General features: G+C 39.8%; 2 protein-coding genes across 4 annotated transcripts in view; both read right to left on the bottom strand.

The window, feature by feature from the left end:
- Positions 1 to 7,121, bottom strand: part of LOC311095058 (SLAIN motif-containing protein-like) — a 36,563-nt gene extending 29,442 nt beyond the window's left edge. The window contains exons 1-3 of one of the 2 annotated variants that reach the window (XM_084133380.1): positions 6,953 to 7,121; positions 3,381 to 6,556; positions 1,519 to 2,076 (exon numbers count right to left, since the gene is read on the bottom strand). In XM_084133380.1, coding sequence (XP_083989506.1) covers positions 1,519 to 2,072 — 554 coding nt within the window. In that variant the 5' untranslated portion in view covers positions 2,073 to 2,076; positions 3,381 to 6,556; positions 6,953 to 7,121. The remainder of the gene's footprint in view (positions 1 to 1,518; positions 2,077 to 3,380; positions 6,557 to 6,952) is intronic. The other variant, XM_084133381.1, reaches the window with a different exon arrangement.
- A 5,264-nt stretch (positions 7,122 to 12,385) lies between these two features.
- On the bottom strand, positions 12,386 to 19,165 carry LOC311095059 (uncharacterized protein). Of its 2 annotated transcripts, XM_084133383.1 has the most exons (10): positions 18,952 to 19,165; positions 17,788 to 18,024; positions 17,552 to 17,641; positions 17,267 to 17,405; positions 16,616 to 16,711; positions 16,146 to 16,529; positions 15,919 to 16,020; positions 15,612 to 15,844; positions 15,340 to 15,518; positions 12,386 to 13,636 (listed from the first exon to the last, which is right to left on the bottom strand). In XM_084133383.1, exons 3-10 carry the CDS (start codon positions 17,624 to 17,626, stop codon positions 13,630 to 13,632), a joined length of 1,215 nt encoding a protein of 404 aa, XP_083989509.1. In that variant the 5' UTR covers positions 17,627 to 17,641; positions 17,788 to 18,024; positions 18,952 to 19,165; the 3' UTR covers positions 12,386 to 13,629. The 2 variants fall into 2 exon arrangements, with proteins under 2 accessions (XP_083989509.1, XP_083989508.1); XM_084133382.1 differs by lacking the exon at positions 18,952 to 19,165 and having other exon boundaries at positions 17,788 to 18,487.
- Between the last annotated feature and the right edge of the window lie 1,759 nt (positions 19,166 to 20,924).

Raw genomic sequence — 20,924 nt, 5'->3', positions numbered from 1 at the left:
TGCAAATATCTATGTATTCTTGCTATAAGTTCCCCCTCAAAGAGGCTTTTCAGTGCAAGTGGCAACATAGATAAACAAGTCTCAAGCCTGCGATGGTGTATAGACTGGTGATCCTGACCAAAAACCTCTGAGCTTGAGTGAGCAAATTAATGCAGATGCTTAAAAGGCAAATTGGTATATTTGAACATTTATATTTACTATAATATGCAACAGTTGTGAGAAAGAAATATTTGATTTAATTTCTTAATGTTGTATTTCATTTATTTATCTGCTAGGCACTACGTTTAGAAAGAAACCAGATTTTTTTTTTTTTTTATACAGTTTTTGAAAAGTTTAATTTAATCTTTATTTGTTAGCTATGATGAACACCACTTGTTTTACTTTGGCTCTGTTGCTAAGAATTTTCATGTATTTATTATAAGTTAATTGTTATTTATTACAACAAGTTTAGCTTATTGCAATTTATTTGTTTTATAAATATATATTTTACGCTGTATTTTTGTAAACCAATGTGTGGTTGGTGGTGTATAGCTGTTTATACATGTTGTTTTTAAAATTTTGTTTGAAAGATGTTTGCTACTTTTCTATTTTCAAACAGAGGTTTGTAATTGTTGAATAAAAAGTTAAATTACTTATTTTGTCACTCCCTAATGTGATTATGAAGTGTCCTCTTCAGTGTAGTGCTCTGTTTTAACCTGTCCTGTACAGAGATCTAGCCTCCTGCAAACTCCAGGATCCCTTATTTTAGAGTAAGCGACATGCATTATTAATATCATGACATTTTAGATCCTTGACTTGCCTGAATTGATGGAAGAGTGAATAATATGGTGTCAAACAGTGTATTAAACAACCGAAAATAAGTTTTCTTTTTTAAGTTAAAAAGTAATTTTTCAGCTTTTTTAATATATTTTTTATTTTCTACGAAGATGCACTTACCTACAAAATCACCCCAATTATTATAGAATTATTAATTATTTATTTATTGAGCAATTCAAGACATCTAGTGAAAAATTTTGTATTTCTTCATATCGCAATATATATCTCAGAAAAAAAAAGATATTGCAATGTCATTTTTATTCAATATCGCTAGTGTGGAGATCTTTTATCATGAATGGATGCACTTTTATGGACTTCAAAACAGAAACAGCCATTCACTGCCATTATCAAGCTTGGACAGGCCAGGACATTTTTAATATAACTCAGATGTATTCGTCTGAAAGAAGAATGTCATATACACCTAGGATGACTTGAGGGTGAGTAAATAATGGGCTAATTGAAATTTTTGGGTGAACTATCCATTTAAGATCATCATGAGCATTTGATAATTGTGTTGTTGGATCAGGGTTGGAAATGAACTTTGTCGGTAGGTAGATCTCCTAGAACAGGACTGGCCACCCCTGCTATAAGGGTTAGGGTTAGTGGATGCATGTAATTATGCAAAATTTATAGTCATTACTATAATGTGTAACAAGGAGGACACAGTAAAATAAAGTGTTACCGAAAGATCAATAAACCCACCAGCAGTCTTCATCGTCGGCCTGAGCACACGTCTCCAAGTCAAGTACATCCACCTCGTCCAGGGCGGACTGGTCCATTCCCGCGTGCCCCGCTCCCAGCGCCTCTGAGTCGCAGACCTCTGGACACACACCAGCGCTGAAGCGTGCCAGTGTGTGTTTAGAGCCAGAAGCACGCGGTGAGCTCAAGAACCCGTCCTCATCCTCAGGCCTGCAGGCGTCAGGCTGCGGAGACATGTCCTCACTGCTGCTGCTGCCCGCCGGAGGAGACAGCGAGTTCCCAGCATCCTCTGCTCTGGGGGACGTGTCCATGACCTCGTGCAGGTTGTTGATGTTACTCCCTGTGCTGAGGTTGCTGTTGGCTAGTTTGCTGCCCCTGTTGCGCAGGGCTTGATTCTGGACCTCCAGACGTCGCACCAGCTCCTGAAGCTTTCGGACCTCCTCGAGCTCCGCTGCGGTCAGGGTCGGCCCGAACTCGGGCTCAGAACTGGACATCGTCCCGTCGGCGTCACCATTATCGGCTGGCTGAATGACACTTCCACCATCAGGGACGACCATTCTCCTACAGAGCGAAATAAACCAAGATAAATTATCAATTTTTTTTACAGACAATTCATCAAACTGCATTTCACAAAGCTTCTTCAATAGGGATTTTCTTCATTTCTTTACTATCGCTCAATTTATTTATGTACACTAATACATGTATTAGGCAGTTTGTAAACCGTTTTGAGATGTTTTATTAAGAGTAGGCTATAATAGAAATATTAGCTGGTTAATAAAGCAAGTATAATTATTAAATACAAAAATCAACTGCAACTTATTTAACAGAATTCAATCAAAATATAAATTATTTATTAATATCATTATTTGTTTTATTATCCGATACTAATCTGCAGACGCTTCAATGTTTGCAGTTTGATCACAGCCAAAAACAACAATTCAGCAACGGCTAACGGGGGCTTTATCTTCTCGTGTGTTTAACAAACTTACACGTGAATGTATTTTACACACACTTGTAAGCCTGTGCTCACTTAAAAGGATAGTTCACTGAAAAATTACAATTTTGTCATTTACTAACCATCAAGTTGTTCCAAACCTGTACAAATTTCTTTCTTCTGCTGCACACACACACACACAAAAAAAGGTATTTTGAAGAATATGACAAACCAAACAGTTGATGAACCCCATTGATTTACATAGTATGAAAAAAAAAGTGTTTGGCTTGTCATATTCTTCAAAATATCTTCTTTTGTGTTCAGCAGAGGAAAGAAACTTTAACATGTTTGGAACAACTTGAAGGAGAGTAAATGATTTTTGGATGAACTATCCCTTTAAATAGTGTTTTTATTTTATATTTTTACCATTATTACTATCATTATAAATGAAATTACATATTATTATTTAATAGTAAACATAACACATATTACGCTTATAGATGTTATTGTAGAGATGGTCAAGAAATGTAAGGTTAAATCTAGATCTGTTACACTTGCGAGCTTTATCAACTAGAAGGTTAATATAGCCATATAGAGCGACAGATGTATTATACTATATACACATAATGTTAATAAAATGTTCACAACAACAACAACGGCACACAAGTTAGCAAAACAAATAAACAAACCAGCAAACAAATGAGGTTTATTTAAAATAACAAGGATATACTTAATGAAAGAACTAACAGAACGTGAATTATTCTGTAGAGATTAAACAATGCTCATATCTTTAACGAGTATGTGTTTAATAACACCGAAATATTGATGTAGTTATTTGCATCAGCGTTAAGCTAATATGTGTGTGTCTAGTAGCGTGTAAGCTGAGCTACTGTTTCCAATTAACTTATTACTGACACAATAATCAACATACCTCTCCTTTCGCCCCAGTTTCTGCAATTTTTCGATCTAACGTTTCGATATATAAAAAATAAATAAATACATTTAAATAAGTAACCCGCCGATTTTTCGCTCTTATGTTTCAGACAGTATTTTGCCTGTGTGGAGCTAGTTAGCTCGTTTGCTATCGACCAGAGGTGATTGACACCCCCTGAACCAATCGAATGAAAGGTCCCGCCCACTGCAGTAAGGGACTGACCATATATGGAAGTGTAGCTCCGCCTACTGGAGGCTTGTGGTATTTGAGCATTGACTGCAGTAACAGGGTCTGTCCGGCAGGTGGAGGCACGATACTAATGTACACTGCAGCTTTGTTAGTCGGGTTTCTTCGTTTTTTTCCCTTTTGTTTACCCCTGACATGTATGGTTACATGTAGCCTGTATGTAAATTGTTTTGTTCTTATTACAATGCAAAAAAAGAAGAAGCTTTTGATGGTAGGTTCACAGTAAAATACTAGTGTGCAAGTTCCTGAACACTGCCTAGTGCTTTTGTAAGAATGTGAAACAGCACAGCCATTATGCAACAATAAACTCCAAACAAAAGTTGTTGTTTTTTTTTGTTTTTGTTTTTGTCACTTAGCCAGTTATCTTGCAAGTAATGCTGGACCAGGAAATGTTTTAACAGAAAAAAGTTCAATGAATTGCATTGTGGGACACTACACCATGCATTGTCCTATAGGCACATTTTGACAATTTGTAGTTGACCATCTGGTGATGCATACAGAATTTTTGCATACAGGTCCAGGCTATATACTTCATATAACTTTGTGATTTGTACAACATGCAGTGCCAAGTGTGCTTTTATTGAACTGAGACCAGTGGAATGGTTTAATATAGGTAAAATACTGCTCTTCTTCATTCAAAGGACCTGCATTATGATGTAATACTGTAGGATGCATATTTTTACCGGAGGCATTTAACTGTTTATTAATAGTCCGACATTTTTTTGCTTTCTTTTTTTTTTTTTTTTTTTTATGGAACCGTTTGTTGAAACTTTAGACAGAATGTATATTTAAAAAAATGTATATTGCCGTTTTTTGTGTAATGTTTTATAAATGAGGCTTTAAAGGCTCATGAGAATATGGAGTTCACATGCAGGAAGAAAGAACACCTCAGTTTTATTCAGAGGCCCAAACTGAGCAAAATACGCCATTTGGTGCAGTTGCTGATATAATTTATATGTCCAAAAGTACGATGAAATTCTGATCTTTGTCACAGTATATCAGACTACTTGCATGAAATGCATCAGTTGTCACTCTATCTGCCTTAGTAAGATGATATTTAAATGCTTAGTTTTATGATCAAAGCTTTACTTTAAAACACATGCAATACAATGATTGAGAGAGGAACAAATAAACCTTCCTCAAAAGCCTGATATCTGATACTCGCATATATGAACCGATCATGCATGATCTTGCATGATCATGCATGATCTTCATCTTAAAATATTACTTTCAATATGCAAATTATTCTTACGTTTACTTTATAAAAATCAGTGAAGACTAAACAGCAAAAAGACACGTGAAGCACGAGCTGAAGGTAGATGTTCTCACTGTTATATTAAAAGGCTTTTATTTGTTAAAGATATCAACCAGACAACAGAAGGCATGAAGTAGATCGTGAACAACAGGTTTTTCAACAACGTTTTGATCGTGTTGATAATTTAGAGGCCTTTATATTTGCATTCTGTAAATCTATAAAGGACATCCAGCACAAAATCTGAATGAACTACCAAGCTGCACCGTAACCGCTTCAATTACACTTCTGGCCATTCATTACACATATACACACACACTGAAAGTCATTGGGTTATAGTAGCTACTGTGTCTTGAAGTATGTATTGTTGGCTGAATGCATATTTACTCATATCAATATGTTTCAACCCCCTCTGACTACATGCATAATGGTACTACGCATTAAATCCCCCTGTAGTCAATAATTGTATCCCTTAAAACTCACCTTTGATCACCAAAATTACATATTTAAACGAAAAAAAGAAAGAAAAAAAAATCGACACCCTTGCCTCATTTAGTAAACATGGTTCTTCGAATATGCAAAATAGCCCCGCCTCCACTCACTCAGCTCAGAGATCCACTCGTTGACGATCACACGTTGATCTGATTGGTTAGAAGGTAGTTTGTGTAACACCAGCGATTTCAAACCAACTGTGTTTTTGAGACTGTCTTTGGTTCACTGCAGTTTTAAGGAGAAAATACTCAGCAATGGTGTCGACTTATGAATTTACACATGGTTTGTCTTAAATAATATTAAAAACACCACATAGACATATAAACAACATTAAAAGCTTGATTTTCACCACAGGGGGGGGTTAAAAACATTAATGTCTCTATTAACACTTATTTTTAATCTTGCCTGAAATACCCAAAAAGTATTAGACTATAGCACAACATTTTAGCTTTTATTTATATTTCACATCTAATGAATTTGCATTCAGACATTTAAGTGTGTCTAAATACTGGAGCGATGGTAACTGTTGCTCTGACTTTTTCCTGTATCTCCTTTGCAATAGGTTACAGTACAGTATAGGCTATAGTGAACTATGCATTAGTTCTCTTTCATTACAGCGTTGCACAATCATGGACCTGCAGGGTTTGCGTGAAATCACTGATGCTGAAAGCTGGAGAAATAGACAGCAGTGAAGCTGACATGTAGAGGCACGAGTGATCGAGATCAGGTCCAGACTGAGCAAGCTGAGGAAAAACATGCCATCAGACATGATGTAGTTTTATTGTGGGTGTGTGTGTGTGATGACATCATAGAGGACTGATAAAAAGTGAACTTTGTATGTCTGAATGTGGGTGATGTTATCTGTGATCGAAAGGGCTACTTTATACAAAATCCTGAAACCCTAATCTCTGAAACATTTAGTGTAAAAATTATAGTTTATATCTTAGGTCTCGTGGATCTAATGGAATTCCAACTAGATTTATACGCTATTTCACATATCAGTGTTACCTATAATTTATTGTCATTTTATTTTAATTAAGCATACCTGAGAAAGTGTCTGCTCACTTGTAAAGAAATAAAAAGTCTCATACCTCAGAAAAACAAACTTTCCTGTCCCGTCAGAGGATCCTGTGCTCGCGGGGCGCACTCTTCGTGCGTGTTGTAGGCTATATCACTATATCTTCTTTACATATAAAGAGCAAATGAAATTACAATGCAAGGTCATACAAAGTTGTCAGTAAGTCATGGAATTACCAAAAGGTAGACTTCCAATAAATTACGTATCCAATACATTTTCGTGTGTTAGCTGGGAAGGATTTGCATGCAGGTATGATGTTCATCAGAATCAGCGTCATATGTTTCGAGAACAGATCATGTTAGCATTGTGTAGCTATAGTTTACATTAATCTTAACCCCAAATACCACTTCATTTTCATTTCCTGTCACTCCGTCAAACACACCCAGCGCTCACTCTCTCCAGATCCAAATCTCCTGCACCTGTCCATCATCAGCCCACTCAAACACAGCACTTCTCAGTCACTCATCACCTGCTCTGCAATGTGGATTACAGACTCCTTACCTGTTTCTCCTGTGGGTTCCCAGTCACACTCCTGAGATCTCCTCGTATTCCTCCAGCGTTCGGACTCTCCAGTTATACCCACCTGTGTTTCCTCACCTGTTCCCCGCTCCGCTACTCAACAATCCCAACCGTCGGTATGCTTTCCAGTCTCCTCCACTCACAGGTCATCATCAAATCCCAAGCTATACCTGGTATAAAGGAAAGGACTGTTATTCAATATTCATCAATCATCAATAACTCTGTCTTCGTTTTTACTCCCCTGCTTCATCTGTGCATCTGTTCAATAAACACCTGTTTGGGTTTGATGGTAAGCCTGTCTCTGAGTCTGGTATTCCCTTACAATTTGTTATTTTCTATATTTTTGCTGACTGTGGTGGCTCATACCAACTTGCTAACTTATTTGTATTATAAAAAAATCTAGTTTAGGACTGCTATTTAATAGCCTTAAATTAATAGACCAGTCTAGATCCATTAATTTTAGATATATTACCATTTCTATCTAACCTATCGGAAAAGGATGTTTTCCATCAATTGTCTGCATTTTTAAATGACAATGATTCATTAGACAAGTATCAAACTGGTTTTAGACAGCACCACAGTACAGAGTCAGGTACTGAATGATCTTTTGTTTGCTGTGGATTTAGTTGACTCTGCAAATCTGGTCCTACTGGATCTCAGTGTGACTTTTTTGACACCATTGACCATACCATAGAGGGAGAAAAATTCCCAACCTCAACCGAATGTTCTTTTTTCAGAAAGATACGATTTAAATCAGTTCAATGCGGTTCAACCCACTTACTTAACCGTTCAGGCAAAATGGTATGGTCAATGGTGTCAAAAAAGCCACACTGAGATCCAGTAGGACCACAGTACAGAGTCAGTGTTGCTTAAGGCAGGGTTCACCAATCTCGGTCCTGGAGGGCCGCTGTCCTGCAGAGTTTAGCTCCAACCCCAATTAAACACACCTGAACCAGCTAATCAAGGTCTCACTAGGCATACTAGAAGCTTTCAAACAGGTGTGTTGGAGCTGGTTGGAGCTAAACTCTGCAGGACAGCGGCCCTCCAGGACCGAGATTGGTGAACCCTGGCTTAAGGCATTGAATGATCTTTTGTTTGCTGTGGGTTGACTCTGCAAATCTGGTCCTACTGGATCTCAGTGTGGCTTTTTTGACACCATTGACCATACCATTTTGCCTGAACGGTTAAGTAAGTGTTGAACTGGTTGAACCGCATTGCACTGATTTTAATCGTATCTTTTTTGAAAAAAGAAAATTCAGTTGAGTTTGGGAATTTATGGTACCATTAACTTGTGGTGTACCTCAGGGATCAATTTTGGGCCCGCTTTTGTTTTCGGTGTATTTGCTCCCTTTAGGTTCAATTTTTCGGAAGCATAATATTGTGTATCATTTCTATGTGGACGATACACAGCTGTACCTCCCTTTGTAACATGGTGAAAATTATGGCATGCACTCTTTGTTGGACTGTCTTGCAGAGGTAAGATGCTGGCTGGCAGCTACCTTTCATATGCTGAATGAATCGAAAACAGAAATTGTAGTCTTTGGACCAGCAGAATCTACTAAACAGATAAAAACAATCTGGGTCCTTTATCTGTGAATTCTCATGATCATGCTAGAAATTTGGGAGTGGCTTTTGATAACGGTGAATTCAATAAACAAATCAATTCAGTGGTGAAGAGTGGCTTTTATCATCTCAGATCCTGTCACATGCCTGTCCTGTCTTGTGCTGCACATGGGTGTTTTGTTATTTTGGGCCATGTGCTCATGTCATTGTCTGGTCCCTCCCACTCGTTATCTGATTATTGTTTGAGTTCTCCCACCTGTTCCCCCTTGATTAGTTTCCCTTTATTAGTTCCCTCTTGTTTGCAGTCTGTGTCGATCGTTGTCTATGTTTCCCCTGTGTTATGTTCCTGATTATGCCTGCCTTGTTTTCCCCCACGGGGAGTTTTTGTTTGTAGTTTTATTTTGTTTATTATTTATTAAAATCCTTACCTGCACTTGAATCCTCGCTTCACTTTTTGACCACCCGTGACAGAACGATCGACCCAACGATGAGGATTCAGCGGAAGGATTCACTCCAGCCTCCTATTTCCTGTCCGCAATATGAGCGCATAGTACGTTTCAGCACTTTGAGTTCCCTTCGTCAGATGGGGACTAATGTGAGAGAGTTTGCCGTGAAGTTCAGCACAGCTGCAGAAGGACTGGGGCTTGGTGTTGAGGCTCTTAAGGACTTGTTTAACTACGCCCTTGATGAACCCATTGACTTCCTGATAATGAGTGCATTGGAACGTCTAACGTTTGAGGAATTTGTGAATTCCTTGGAGCGTCACGGTAATCCTCCTGCTAAAGAGGTCCCAGTTCCAGGGGTCCCAGTTCCGATGGTTCCGGGTTCGGTGGTCTCGAGTCCGGTGGTCCGGAGGCGGAGGAGGAGGAGGAAGACTTCCGGCCTCCCCAATGGCCCGGAGGCCGTCCCCTCCGAGCAGCCCGCTGTCGTCCCGGAGGCCGTCCCCTCCGAGCAGCCCGCTGTCGTCCCGGAGGCCGTCCCCTCCGAGCAGCCCGCTGTCTTCCCGGAGGCCGTCCCCTCCGATCAGCCCGCTGTCATCCCTGAGATCGTCTCGGAGCCGCCCATCATCAGTCCTACCACGGCCAAGAGAGTGGTATTCTTGTTTTATGCAGTGGTGGTACTGCAGGCGTGGAGGAAGCACAGTACGTCTGCCGATCCAGAGACTGTTCCTGAGCCTGTGTCTTCGGACAAGATGGCAGCCGCTGCCGAGCCTGGGTCTTCGGACAAGAGGGCCGCTGCAGAGAGTGTTCACGTCACGTCTGCCTGGCCTGTGTCTTCGGACAAGATGGCCGCCACAGAGACTGTTCACATCACGTCTGCAGAGCCTGTGTCTTCAGACAAGATTGCCGCCGCCGAGCCGGTGGTGTCGGTTCCTGAGCCGGAGCCAGTGTCTGTTCCTGAGCCGGAGCCAGAGCCAGTGTCCGTTCCTGAGCCAGTGTCTGTTCCTGAGCCGGAGCCGGAGCCGGTGTCTGTTCCTGAGCCGGAGCCGGTGTCTGTTCCTGAGCCGGAGCCGGTGTCTGTTCCTGAGCCGGAGCCGGTGTCTGTTCCTGAGCCGGAGCCGGTGTCTGTTCCTGAGCCGGAGCCGGTGTCTGTTCCTGAGCCGGAGCCGGTGTCTGTTCCTGAGCCGGAGCCGGTGTCTGTTCCTGAGCCGGAGCCGGTGTCTGTTCCTGAGCCGGAGCCGGTGTCTGTTCCGGAGCCGGAGCCGGTGTCTGTTCCGGAGCCGGAGCCGGTGTCTGTTCCGGAGCCGGAGCCGGTGTCTGTTCCTGAGCCGGAGCCGGAGCCAGTGTCTGTTCCTGAGCCGGAGCCGGAGCCAGTGTCTGTTCCTGAGCCGGAGCCGGAGCCAGTGTCTGTTCCTGAGCCGGAGCCGGTGGAGTCTGTTCCAGTTCCCGAGCCGGTGGAGTCTGTTCCAGTTCCCGAGCCGGTGGAGTCTGTTCCAGTTCCCGAGCCGGTGGAGTCTGTTCCCGTTCCAGTGCCTGAGCCGTCGGTGCCAGTTCCAGTGCCTGAGCCGTCGGTGCCAGTTCCAGTTCCGGAGCCGGTGGAGTCTGTTCCAGTTCCGGAGCCGGTGGAGTCTGTTCCAGTTCCGGAGTCTGTTCCAGTTCCAGTGCCTGAGCCGGTGGAGTCTGTTCCAGTTCCGGAGCCGGTGGAGTCTGTTCCAGTTCCAGTGCCTGAGCCGTTGGTGCCAGTTCCAGTGCCTGAGCCGTTGGTGCCAGTTCCAGTGCCAGTTCCGGTGGTTCCAGTGCTTGAGCCGGTGGTGCCAGTTCCACCGCCCGAGGGGTCGTCTCCGCCCTGGCCGCCCGAGGGGTCGTCTCCGCCCTGGCCGCCCGAGGGGTCGTCTCCGCCCTGGCCGCCCGAGGGGAAGTCTCCGCCCTGGCCGCCCGAGGGAAAGTCTCCGCCCTGGCCGCCCGAGGGAAAGTCTCCGCCCTGGCCGCCCGAGGGAAGGTCTCCGCCCTGGCCGCCCGAGGGAAGGTCTCCGCCCTGGCCGCCCGAGGGGTCGTCTCCGCCCTGGCCGCCCGAGGGGTCGTCTCCGCCCTGGCCGCCCGAGGGAAAGTCTCCGCCCTGGCCGCCCGAGGGAAGGTCTCCGCCCTGGCCGCCCGAGGGAGAGTCTCCGCCCTGGCCGCCCGAGGGAGAGTCTCCGCCCTGGCCGCCCGAGGGAAGGTCTGTTCCGCCCTGGCCGCCCGAACTGTCCATTTTCCCTGCCCCACCCTGGTCTGTCCTTCCTGTTCCCCCTGTTTCACCCTGGTCTGTCCCTCCCGCCCCGCCCTGGTCTGTCACTCCCGCCCCGCCCTGGTCTGTCCCTCCCGTCCCCCACCCTGGTCTGATGGAGCGTCTGGTAGCCGCTCCGTAGGGAGGGGGTAATGTCACATGCCTGTCCTGTCTTGTGCTGCACATGGGTGTTTTGTTATTTTGGGCCATGTGCTCATGTCATTGTCTGGTCCCTCCCACTCGTTATCTGATTATTGTTTGAGTTCTCCCACCTGTTCCCCCTTGATTAGTTTCCCTTTATTAGTTCCCTCTTGTTTGCAGTCTGTGTCGATCGTTGTCTATGTTTCCCCTGTGTTATGTTCCTGATTATGCCTGCCTTGTTTTCCCCCACGGGGAGTTTTTGTTTGTAGTTTTATTTTGTTTATTATTTATTAAAATCCTTACCTGCACTTGAATCCTCGCTTCACTTTTTGACCACCCGTGACAGATCCATCGCAAAATTAAAAGCGTTTTTATCAGTAAGGATTTGGAGACAGTGATTCATATTTTTGTTTCCTCAAGGCTGGATTATTGTAACTCACTGTATACCTTGGTTTGGCTCAATCATCTTTGTTCCACCTTCATATTATACAAATCGCTGCTGCCAGGCTTCTTACTGGAATTATATAGAGGGAACATTTCTCCTATCCTGCTTCACTACACTGGTTAAATTTAAGGAAATGTTCTAGGCCCTTAAAGGATCATGAAGCCCTTAAATGCTGTTTTCAAGATGTTAACCTATATGTAGGCTACAGTTTAATGAAAACATCAATGAACACAACAGTAACACTCATTATGTGAAAAGTAGTTTTTTTCTCCATTTTTCTGAGAGCTATTTCATTGAAACAACTTCATGAAAAGTGAGATGTATGCATTAATTTGGAGCGATTGGCTTATTTTTAAAACATTTTTATTTATAATATGAAAGAATAGAATAAACATCATAGGCATTATTCATGAAATTATATGTATATATATATATATATATATATATATATATATATATATATATATATATGTATCTCTCTCTGTATCTCTCTCTATTTGGATCAATGTAGTTTTATTGCAGTTTCTACCCAGTTATTTATTTATTTATTTATTTTTACAATCGTTGGGACACATTTAGGTTAGGTCAATAGTTAGGTCACTTTTTATAATGATATTTGTAATGTTCTTTGTGTTTGGCGATCAAATGTAACTCTACATACACTCTGTCACACAAACATCTGCCAGCGCACAAATACGTTCCCTTCAGACATGACCACACATGTCCGAGTGCTGTGAAACACATTCTTGTGTTAGTGAAAGCCTAGCATCTTCACTAATTTATCAAAGTTAACTTTCACACTCTTTCAACTCTTTCAGTGCGTTCTTATGGTGCTTCAAACGCATTTAAAAGCTACACTTTATTTCAATAGTCTCCTTTAGACACTCTACTTACTAACTTTACAACTACATGTCAACTAACTCTCTTTAGAGTATAGACTGTTAGGTTAGGGTTAGTAGAATAAATTGGCATGTAGCCCTGGCAAAAATGATGGAATCATCACACTTAGAGGATGCTCATCCATATTTGTTTTACTTTTTAGCAAATAAACAAATCACAGATATGACAGAAAATATTTTGTTCAATAGCTTAACATTCTGGCTTTATGAAACATACCTCAATCAAGTCCACTTAATTCTTTTTTTGTTATAATTGGCATGTCTTTTTCCAGAGCACATAGAGGTAAAAAGTATATGGAATCACTCAATGTTAAGGAAAAATTATGGAATCATCTTTTAATTTCCATTTTGAAACAAATACTGGGACAAGTCTAAAAATGCTAATTAGTCAACAGTTAAAAGAGAGTGCCAACACACCTTAACAGGTTGTTTGACTTGTCTAAATGAAAGGAAATATGGCCACAACAAAAGAGTTGTTAGCTGAAACAATGAAAAGGATTGCAAAACTCCTCCAACAAGGGATTTCAACTCGGATTATGGCCAAAGAAGTTGGTTGTTCCCAGTCAGCTGTCTAAAATTTGGTGCAAGTATAAACTAAATGGGGAGGTATAAAGGAAAACATGAGGAAGACGTGAAAGCGTCAGGATAGAAATCTCAAAGCAAATACAGTAGAAAATGCACAACAAAACAAATGAAAAACAAATGGACTGAAACAGGAGCCAATGTTTGTGACAGACCTGTAAGAAACCAGCTGAATGAAATGGGATTTACATATAGAAAAGACAAATGAAAAATGAGTACTAACACTTAAAGAAAATAAGGTGGGATAAAGAGAAGCAATCATGTGTGATTGGATGCAAGTGATACTCAGGGATGAATCACAAATCTGCATTTTCCTGGAACTTTTGTCAGGTGCTGTTGTAATGAAACATATAAAGAAAATCACATTTCCCAACTCAATATGAGGTTGCAGTAAATGCACAGGTGCACATTGAAATTTGGATCCTTTTCTCATTCCATCAATAGAAAATATGTGGTAAAACTTTACAATAAGGTTCATTAGTTAACATTAGTTAATGTATTAACTAACATGAACTAACAATGAGCAATACATTTGTTACATTATTTGTTAATATTTGTTAGCGTTAGTTAATAAAAATACAGTCATTCATTGTTTGTTCATGTTAGTTCACAGTGCATTATCTAATGTTAACAAGATTTTAATAAGGTATTAGTAAATGTTGAAATTAACATTAACAAAGATGAATAAATACTGTATAAGTGCAGTTCATTTTTAGTTTGTGCTAATTAAGGTAGTTAACTAATGAACCTTATTGTAAAGTGGGTAACACTTTATTTTACAGTGTCCTTGTTCAACCCGGTATCACGCTAAAGCGTGTAATACACACGCTGGTCCACAAGCGGATGCGTGTCAATGTCACGCTTTGCCTCCTCTAGGCGTGAAAATGACACGCATGAATGAAGGTTGAGTATCGGTTGAGTATCGGTAGGGGGCGATGATTTCCTCAATGCCAACAACTCCCCACGGAGCAAAGAGAGAAGCGATATATTGCATTCTCCAAAATTCCCGCGTCAGGTCGGTCAAAGCCATACATTTTTATTATGGTTCTGTAATTTAAGAAATACTAACGTTGCTGTAGCCTAACGTTATATTTGTGTGTGTGTGTGTACTGTGGGGCTTTTTAATCTATGGTGCTGTTAACGTTACCATGGTCAATAACGTTAATGGAAATTGATATTAATTGGCTAACGTTAATTAATTAATCACAGAAAGCTGCAATGACTGCATATTATGTTATATTAACATTATAAAAAGTTGTTATGGTCGATGGGAAGTAACTTGATGATGATGATGATGATAATATGCGCGAATTTCGATCCTGAAATATCGATAGGCCTAAACGTTACTGATGTTGTATCTATTCTAATCTAAAGGATCTATCCACACATACAAAATATCGATCCTAAGGTGTTTTTTTTAAAACCAGTAATTTTATTTATTTAGCACGAATTTATTTTATTTAGAAAGTATGCATTAAATTGATTAAACGTGACAGTAAAGGCTTTTACATTGTTACACAAATATATATATTTCATGTAAATGCTGTCCTAATAATTATGATGCTGAAAATTCAGCTTTGATCACAGGAATAAATTACATTTTAACATATTCAAATGGAAAACAGATCGCCTGTTTTAAATTGCAATAATATTTTACAATATTTGTTTTTACAAATATTTACTGTATTTTTTATCAAATAAATGCAGCCTTGGTAAGCAGATTAGACTTCTTTCAACATTAAACATCTTACCGACCCCAAACTTTTGAAAAGTAACATGTAACATTTTCTATAATTATGCTAGTTTGTGCAATTAAATTTATTTTGATTGATCGTTAAAGTTCAAATGGATTGTGTTATGTTCTGTAATTGTTGTTAATAAATCTGTCAGAAGAAAATGTGCAAAATTTTACCTATTGGGTACATTATATGTTCTGATAATTTTTAGGGCTGTGAAAAGATTAATCGCGATTAATCTTTTCACAGCCCTAATAATTTTACATTAAGTAAAACAACTACAAGTGTAAAACAACTAACCCTTTTGACTGCCGAAATCGGTACACTTTTCTGTTGCCATCTGCACAAAGAGCAAGCATGTTGGGTGTACATGCCGGGCAGGTGAAGTGCTCTACACTGGCCATTTTTTCACACTCGTACTGGCAGAATGTGTATTCCATGAAGCTTCTTTGGAATACGTCTCCATGTATTTTCCCAGCCTGTACATTTGATTAGTAAAGAGTAAAATGAAATAGCTACACTAATATTCTCTCATCTCTACTTGAGGCAACTTTGATCTACACTGATCTTACCCTTCCAAAGAGACAGGTCCTCCTCTCCAACATCCGCAAAAAACCTTGTCTCGATAATCCTGGTGCAACAGTTTTCATTTCTTCAAATGAACTGAAGACATCTACCGAAAACAGCGTGTCAGCATTCACAGATGCTGGCCAATACCCACTGCTTATTAGGTCGCTCATGTCAGGTGTCCAATGTGCCAGACATAATCTGCACAGCAAGTTTGGCAAGTGCAAATCATACCGACCTAAAATCAAAAAGTAGAACATTGTAACACACAAAGGGACAAGAATAAATAAAAATATAAACCATAATTCATACCATTTATGCAAACCAAAATGATTGCTCTGCCAGCTGATTCTGTGACGTTTGAAGGGTCGCAAGTACATAACTGGACAGGTCTCACTGTAGGCAATAAACATACTGAAAAGAGAAGTGAAATAATTAGTGAGAAAGCATTAAAAATATGTCCAATTAAGATAATAAAAGTAAAAAAATTAAATAGAATAAAACTTTAATCACTTTACCAAAAAGGTTCAGAACACTACCTTGATTGACCAGTGAATATTTGCCATCTTTTTGTACACAGCACACTGTTGGCTCAATGGGCTTGTAAATTCCCTCAATGCAGGACTCCCTGTTATGGAGGGTGGGTTTTTTGTGTACGTATATGTCACAATCCATACACAGACACTCTTGGGGCATGCAGTCTCTGCAGCGAATGACGGCAGGAGATGTGCAGTGGCTGCAGTTATTTTCTGGAGCCACATTGCAGGACAGCAAGCAGTTGATGTGATGGGACCTTGCTTTCCGCCACTCATCTTGGGCTACAGATTGGCGCAAGCACCATGATGTGGATGTTGAAGGACACTTGCTGGTGCCTTGAACATCTCCTGAGGTCAGAATGTCCTGCAGTTTCTTCATCTCACTGTCTAAAAGACAGAAATAAGAAAATAATCATTCCTTTCATGCTTATTGCTAACTTGCTTAATTACAGTAAGGTCAGGTGTCATCTTACCAAATGAGTGTTGAGAGCAGTTTGATTGGGTAACTGTGGGAACCTCCTCAGATGACTCAAAAGGAGTAGTGCTCTCACTGCCAACAACGGAATCAACTGAAAAGATAGGTAGAAAGGAACGAGATAACAATTTTCATGTCTTACAAGCATATAATACAGTGTTCATTAGTGACTTAAGGCTATAATAGGCTAATTGACATGTCTGACAATTCCATTAATCTCTAAAAGTTTTTTTCCCTCATTATCTGGACATAATCTTGAACTGTTAGCAGCATGAACCTGACACTGATTGCTTCACTTCCACTTAATTTCTTTGGAATTGCTTAGCATTACAGTGAAGTCAATAACATAAGTAACACATCCATCACCATGTTGTGTTTCTGATGGCACAGTTTAACATACAGTATTCAAAGGAAAATTATTAAAAACCGGAAACAGAAATCCTAAGTTTTACCATGGAAAAAAATAAAGGAAAAAGCTGTGCACTGGAAGCCCCACAGTTTGGTGGTCTATGTTTCAAAAGTGACACAAAACCATATTTATGTTACCTAACAAATAGCAAGCTAAATTCTGTATACAATGGGCACAGTTATATTTAGTTAAGAAAGATTGGGTGGGTAATCACAAAAAATCCTGGAAGACATGGATTACCTGTAGCTGAAGCACGTTTTCGTGTCTCTCCACTTCTGCTTCTTTTTAGCAGTGGACGTCCTTCAGCATCTCTCTCCACCCATCGGACATTAAATTTACTGCCTTTAGCAGATGTTGCTTTGCCTGTTGCTTCCTTTGCCTTGCATGACAGAAAGTGAGCATAGTATGATAACACTGAAATACAGCCAACTCTTGAGCAGTTCATTCAAATTTTGCACTCTAATTCCCACTCTTTAGTATTATTACCAATACTGGAAGATCACTGTCTCAAAAAAAAATACTTACTTTGGTTTGAGCAAGAAGCATGTCTGCAATGAAAATAGCATCATCTGCTCTCCCTCTGTCTTGCTGAGCAGCCATTTCAAAGATACTATACTGGAAAGGAAGATAAAAACACGGTCAGACAAAAAGAATTGAGGACAGAGTATAGACTATATAAAACTACATTTCTAAAAATGTTTTGGACAGTGAGAGAGAGAGTAATGTGAAAGAAAAATAAAGAATAGAGTAACAATACTTACTTGAAGACAGTGAAGCTTTAGAAGAAAGAAATTGAGAGAGAGAGAGAGAGAGAGTGAGTGAGTGAGTGAGTGAGTGAGTGAGTGAGTGAGTGAGTGAGTGAATTAGAAATAGAGAGAGTGTGTGAGAGAGAGAGGTAGTAAGAGGAGTATAGGAGTGGCTCTTAAAAGAGCCGTTGGTTTTCTTATAAAGAGATACAGGTGGCGGTAACAGGGAAGGATGGTGGGTAAAAACAGGAGCTGTTGGACAAAGGGGAACAAAAACATAGTTAATTCTCTTGCAGCAAGGCTTCATGGATTTGTCATATTATAAAGTAGTATAAAGTAGTAAAACCATTGTTAATTTTTAAAGGACTGCCACTGTTGTACCCAATAGGTAAAACTTTTGCACATTTTCTTCTGACAGATTTATTAACAACAATTACAGAACATAACACAATCCATTTGAACTTTAACGATCAATCAAAATAAAAGGCTGCATTTATTTGATAAAAAATACAGTAAATATTTGTAAAAACAAATATTGTAAAATATTATTGCAATTTAAAACAGGCGATCTGTTTTCCATTTGAATATGTTAAAATGTAATTTATTCCTGTGATCAAAGCTGAATTTTCAGCATCATAATTATTAGGACAGCATTTACATGAAATATATATATTTGTGTAACAATGTAAAAGCCTTTACTGTCACGTTTAATCAATTTAATGCATACTTTCTAAATAAAATAAATTCGTGCTAAATAAATAAAATTACTGGTTTTAAAAAAAACACCTTAGGATCGATATTTTGTATGTGTGGATAGATCCTTTAGATTAGAATAGATACAACATCAGTAACGTTTAGGCCTATCGATATTTCAGGATCGAAATTCGCGCATATTATCATCATCATCATCATCAAGTTACTTCCCATCGACCATAACAACTTTTTATAATGTTAATATAACATAATATGCAGTCATTGCAGCTTTCTGTGATTAATTAATTAACGTTAGCCAATTAATATCAATTTCCATTAACGTTATTGACCATGGTAACGTTAACAGCACCATAGATTAAAAAGCCCCACAGTACACACACACACACAAATATAACGTTAGGCTACAGCAACGTTAGTATTTCTTAAATTACAGAACCATAATAAAAATGTATGGCTTTGACCGACCTGACGCGGGAATTTTGGAGAATGCAATATATCGCTTCTCTCTTTGCTCCGTGGGGAGTTGTTGGCATTGAGGAAATCATCGCCCCCTACCGATACTCAACCGATACTCAACCTTCATTCATGCGTGTCATTTTCACGCCTAGAGGAGGCAAAGCGTGACATTGACACGCATCCGCTTGTGGACCAGCGTGTGTATTACACGCTTTAGCGTGATACCGGGTTGCCTTGTTACATATGTTACTTACCATAGTAATAACAATAAATTATGCATAATTACATGCGACTAACCCTCAACTAAATCCTAATCCTAACCCTAGTAAGTATGTAGGCTAGTTGCTTAATATTACATATAATTACACTGTAACAATGACACCTTAAAATAAAGTGTAACCGTGAAGTGTTACTAAATACTGTATGTTAGGTGATGATGAAATAATTTTTCAGGATGATAATGCATCTTGCCACAGAGCAAAAAGTGTTCAAGCTGTTCTTGTCATGATTCTGCCTTTGTGTTTCAGATCTCTCTTGTCTTGAGGCAGGATCATGACAGACCCATGTTTTATGTGTAAGCACATGGCCATTTGTTTGGGCTGTGTGCTTGCGTTGTCTTGTCACCTTGCCCCACCCCTTGTTATCTCATCTGCATTATTGTATCATCGCCTTCACCTGTGTCCCTGATTAGTTTGCTCCCTATTTAATCCTCTCATATTTTCTGTCCTGTGTCGGTACATTGTCTAACATTGCGTGTTATTCTCTGTGACTGCCCTGTGATACTTCGTCTGAATCCTGTGAATGTTATTAGTGAGTTTATAGCTGTTTGTTTCTTTTTTAGTCATCGTCAAGTCTGAGTCTAGTCTTTATTTATCATTTTGGTCTTAGTCTAGTTGTTCTCTTCCCCAGTCCTGTTTTGCCCCCTCGTGGGTTTTGTTTTCTGTTTTTTGTCATAATAAACCTTGAGTGTCTGCACCTCGTCTGCTTTTGGGTTCATTCCTGCCACCCCATGACAGTTCTTCAGGAAAGGCACATGGACTGAATGACATGGTCAGTAAACAGTCCGGATCTCAATCCAATCGAAAATTTAAGGTGGAAAAATACTGGTCCATAAAGCTGATCTGCAACGCTGATTAACGCTGATATCCCACTTCCTAAACGCTGTTTAGGAAAGTTGGAACTAGCTTGATGAGGGAATATTGTTTTTTATTAGTGAAGTCCAAGCCTCCAAGAATCCAGGCTGTCAAAAGCCATGCAGAAAAGGAGCAACAATGTACTAAATGTGTTTTTTTGTTGATGATTCCATCATTTGTTCCTCAACATTAAGTGATTCCATACTTTTTTCCCATCTACATAGTCTGGAAAAAGACAATCCAAGTGGATTTGTTTGAGGAATGTTTCATGAAGTCAGAATGTTAAGCTATTGAATAAAACCTTATTTGTGTCATATCTGTGATTTGTTTGTTATAAAGTAAAAAATCTGGGTAATTTTTGCCAGGGGTTGCAAAGTTACTTCTAGTTACTGTATGTTAATGTCTAGTTACTAGTTAATGTATGTTTGAGGAGCATAAAAATAAAGTGTTAGCAGATATTAGTCTACTAATACTCTGAGTTAGTTGACATGTAGTTGCTAAGCATGCTGCAATATGTTGCTATACTTAATAAACCAAAACCTGCATTTTTGTAATTCATTCAATTACAAATGACAATAACTCGTTCTAAAATGTGTTAGACTGTACTATAAAAGACAGTTATCATGCTCTATCCCTGAGAATTCACTCCCTCACACCCTGAGTGGCTTTTACGCAACTGCGCAAAGGTGTGGTACATTATAATAAGATAAAACTCCTTTAAAAACAAAAGAGATAAAGCAATGGTCCCTGCCCCAAAATGTAAATTTAACAGCCTTACGCCATTCAAAACTGTAGCCTTGCTGGCATGCATGAAACACAAAAGGAGAAATGTTGTACTAGTCACTCTTT

Source organism: Abramis brama, assembly GCF_963993115.1.
Source record: "Abramis brama genome assembly, chromosome: 13".
Lineage (NCBI taxonomy): Eukaryota > Metazoa > Chordata > Actinopteri > Cypriniformes > Leuciscidae > Abramis > Abramis brama.
The sequence above is the reverse complement of the archived record's forward strand: the minus strand, read 5'-3'. Positions and strand labels throughout refer to the sequence as shown.

Bases quoted from the DNA above. Each gene is read 5' to 3' on its own strand.
- LOC311095059 (XM_084133383.1), bottom strand. From the start codon at position 17,626: ATGGCTGCTCAGCAAGACAGAGGGAGAGCAGATGATGCTATTTTCATT. The intron at 16,712-17,266 runs GTAATCCATGTC...CTATCTTTTCAG, and splicing joins AAAACGTGCTTCAGCTACAG to TTGATTCCGTTGTTGGCAGT. The intron at 16,021-16,145 runs GTAGTGTTCTGA...TTCTCTTTTCAG, and splicing joins ATATTCACTGGTCAATCAAG to TATGTTTATTGCCTACAGTG.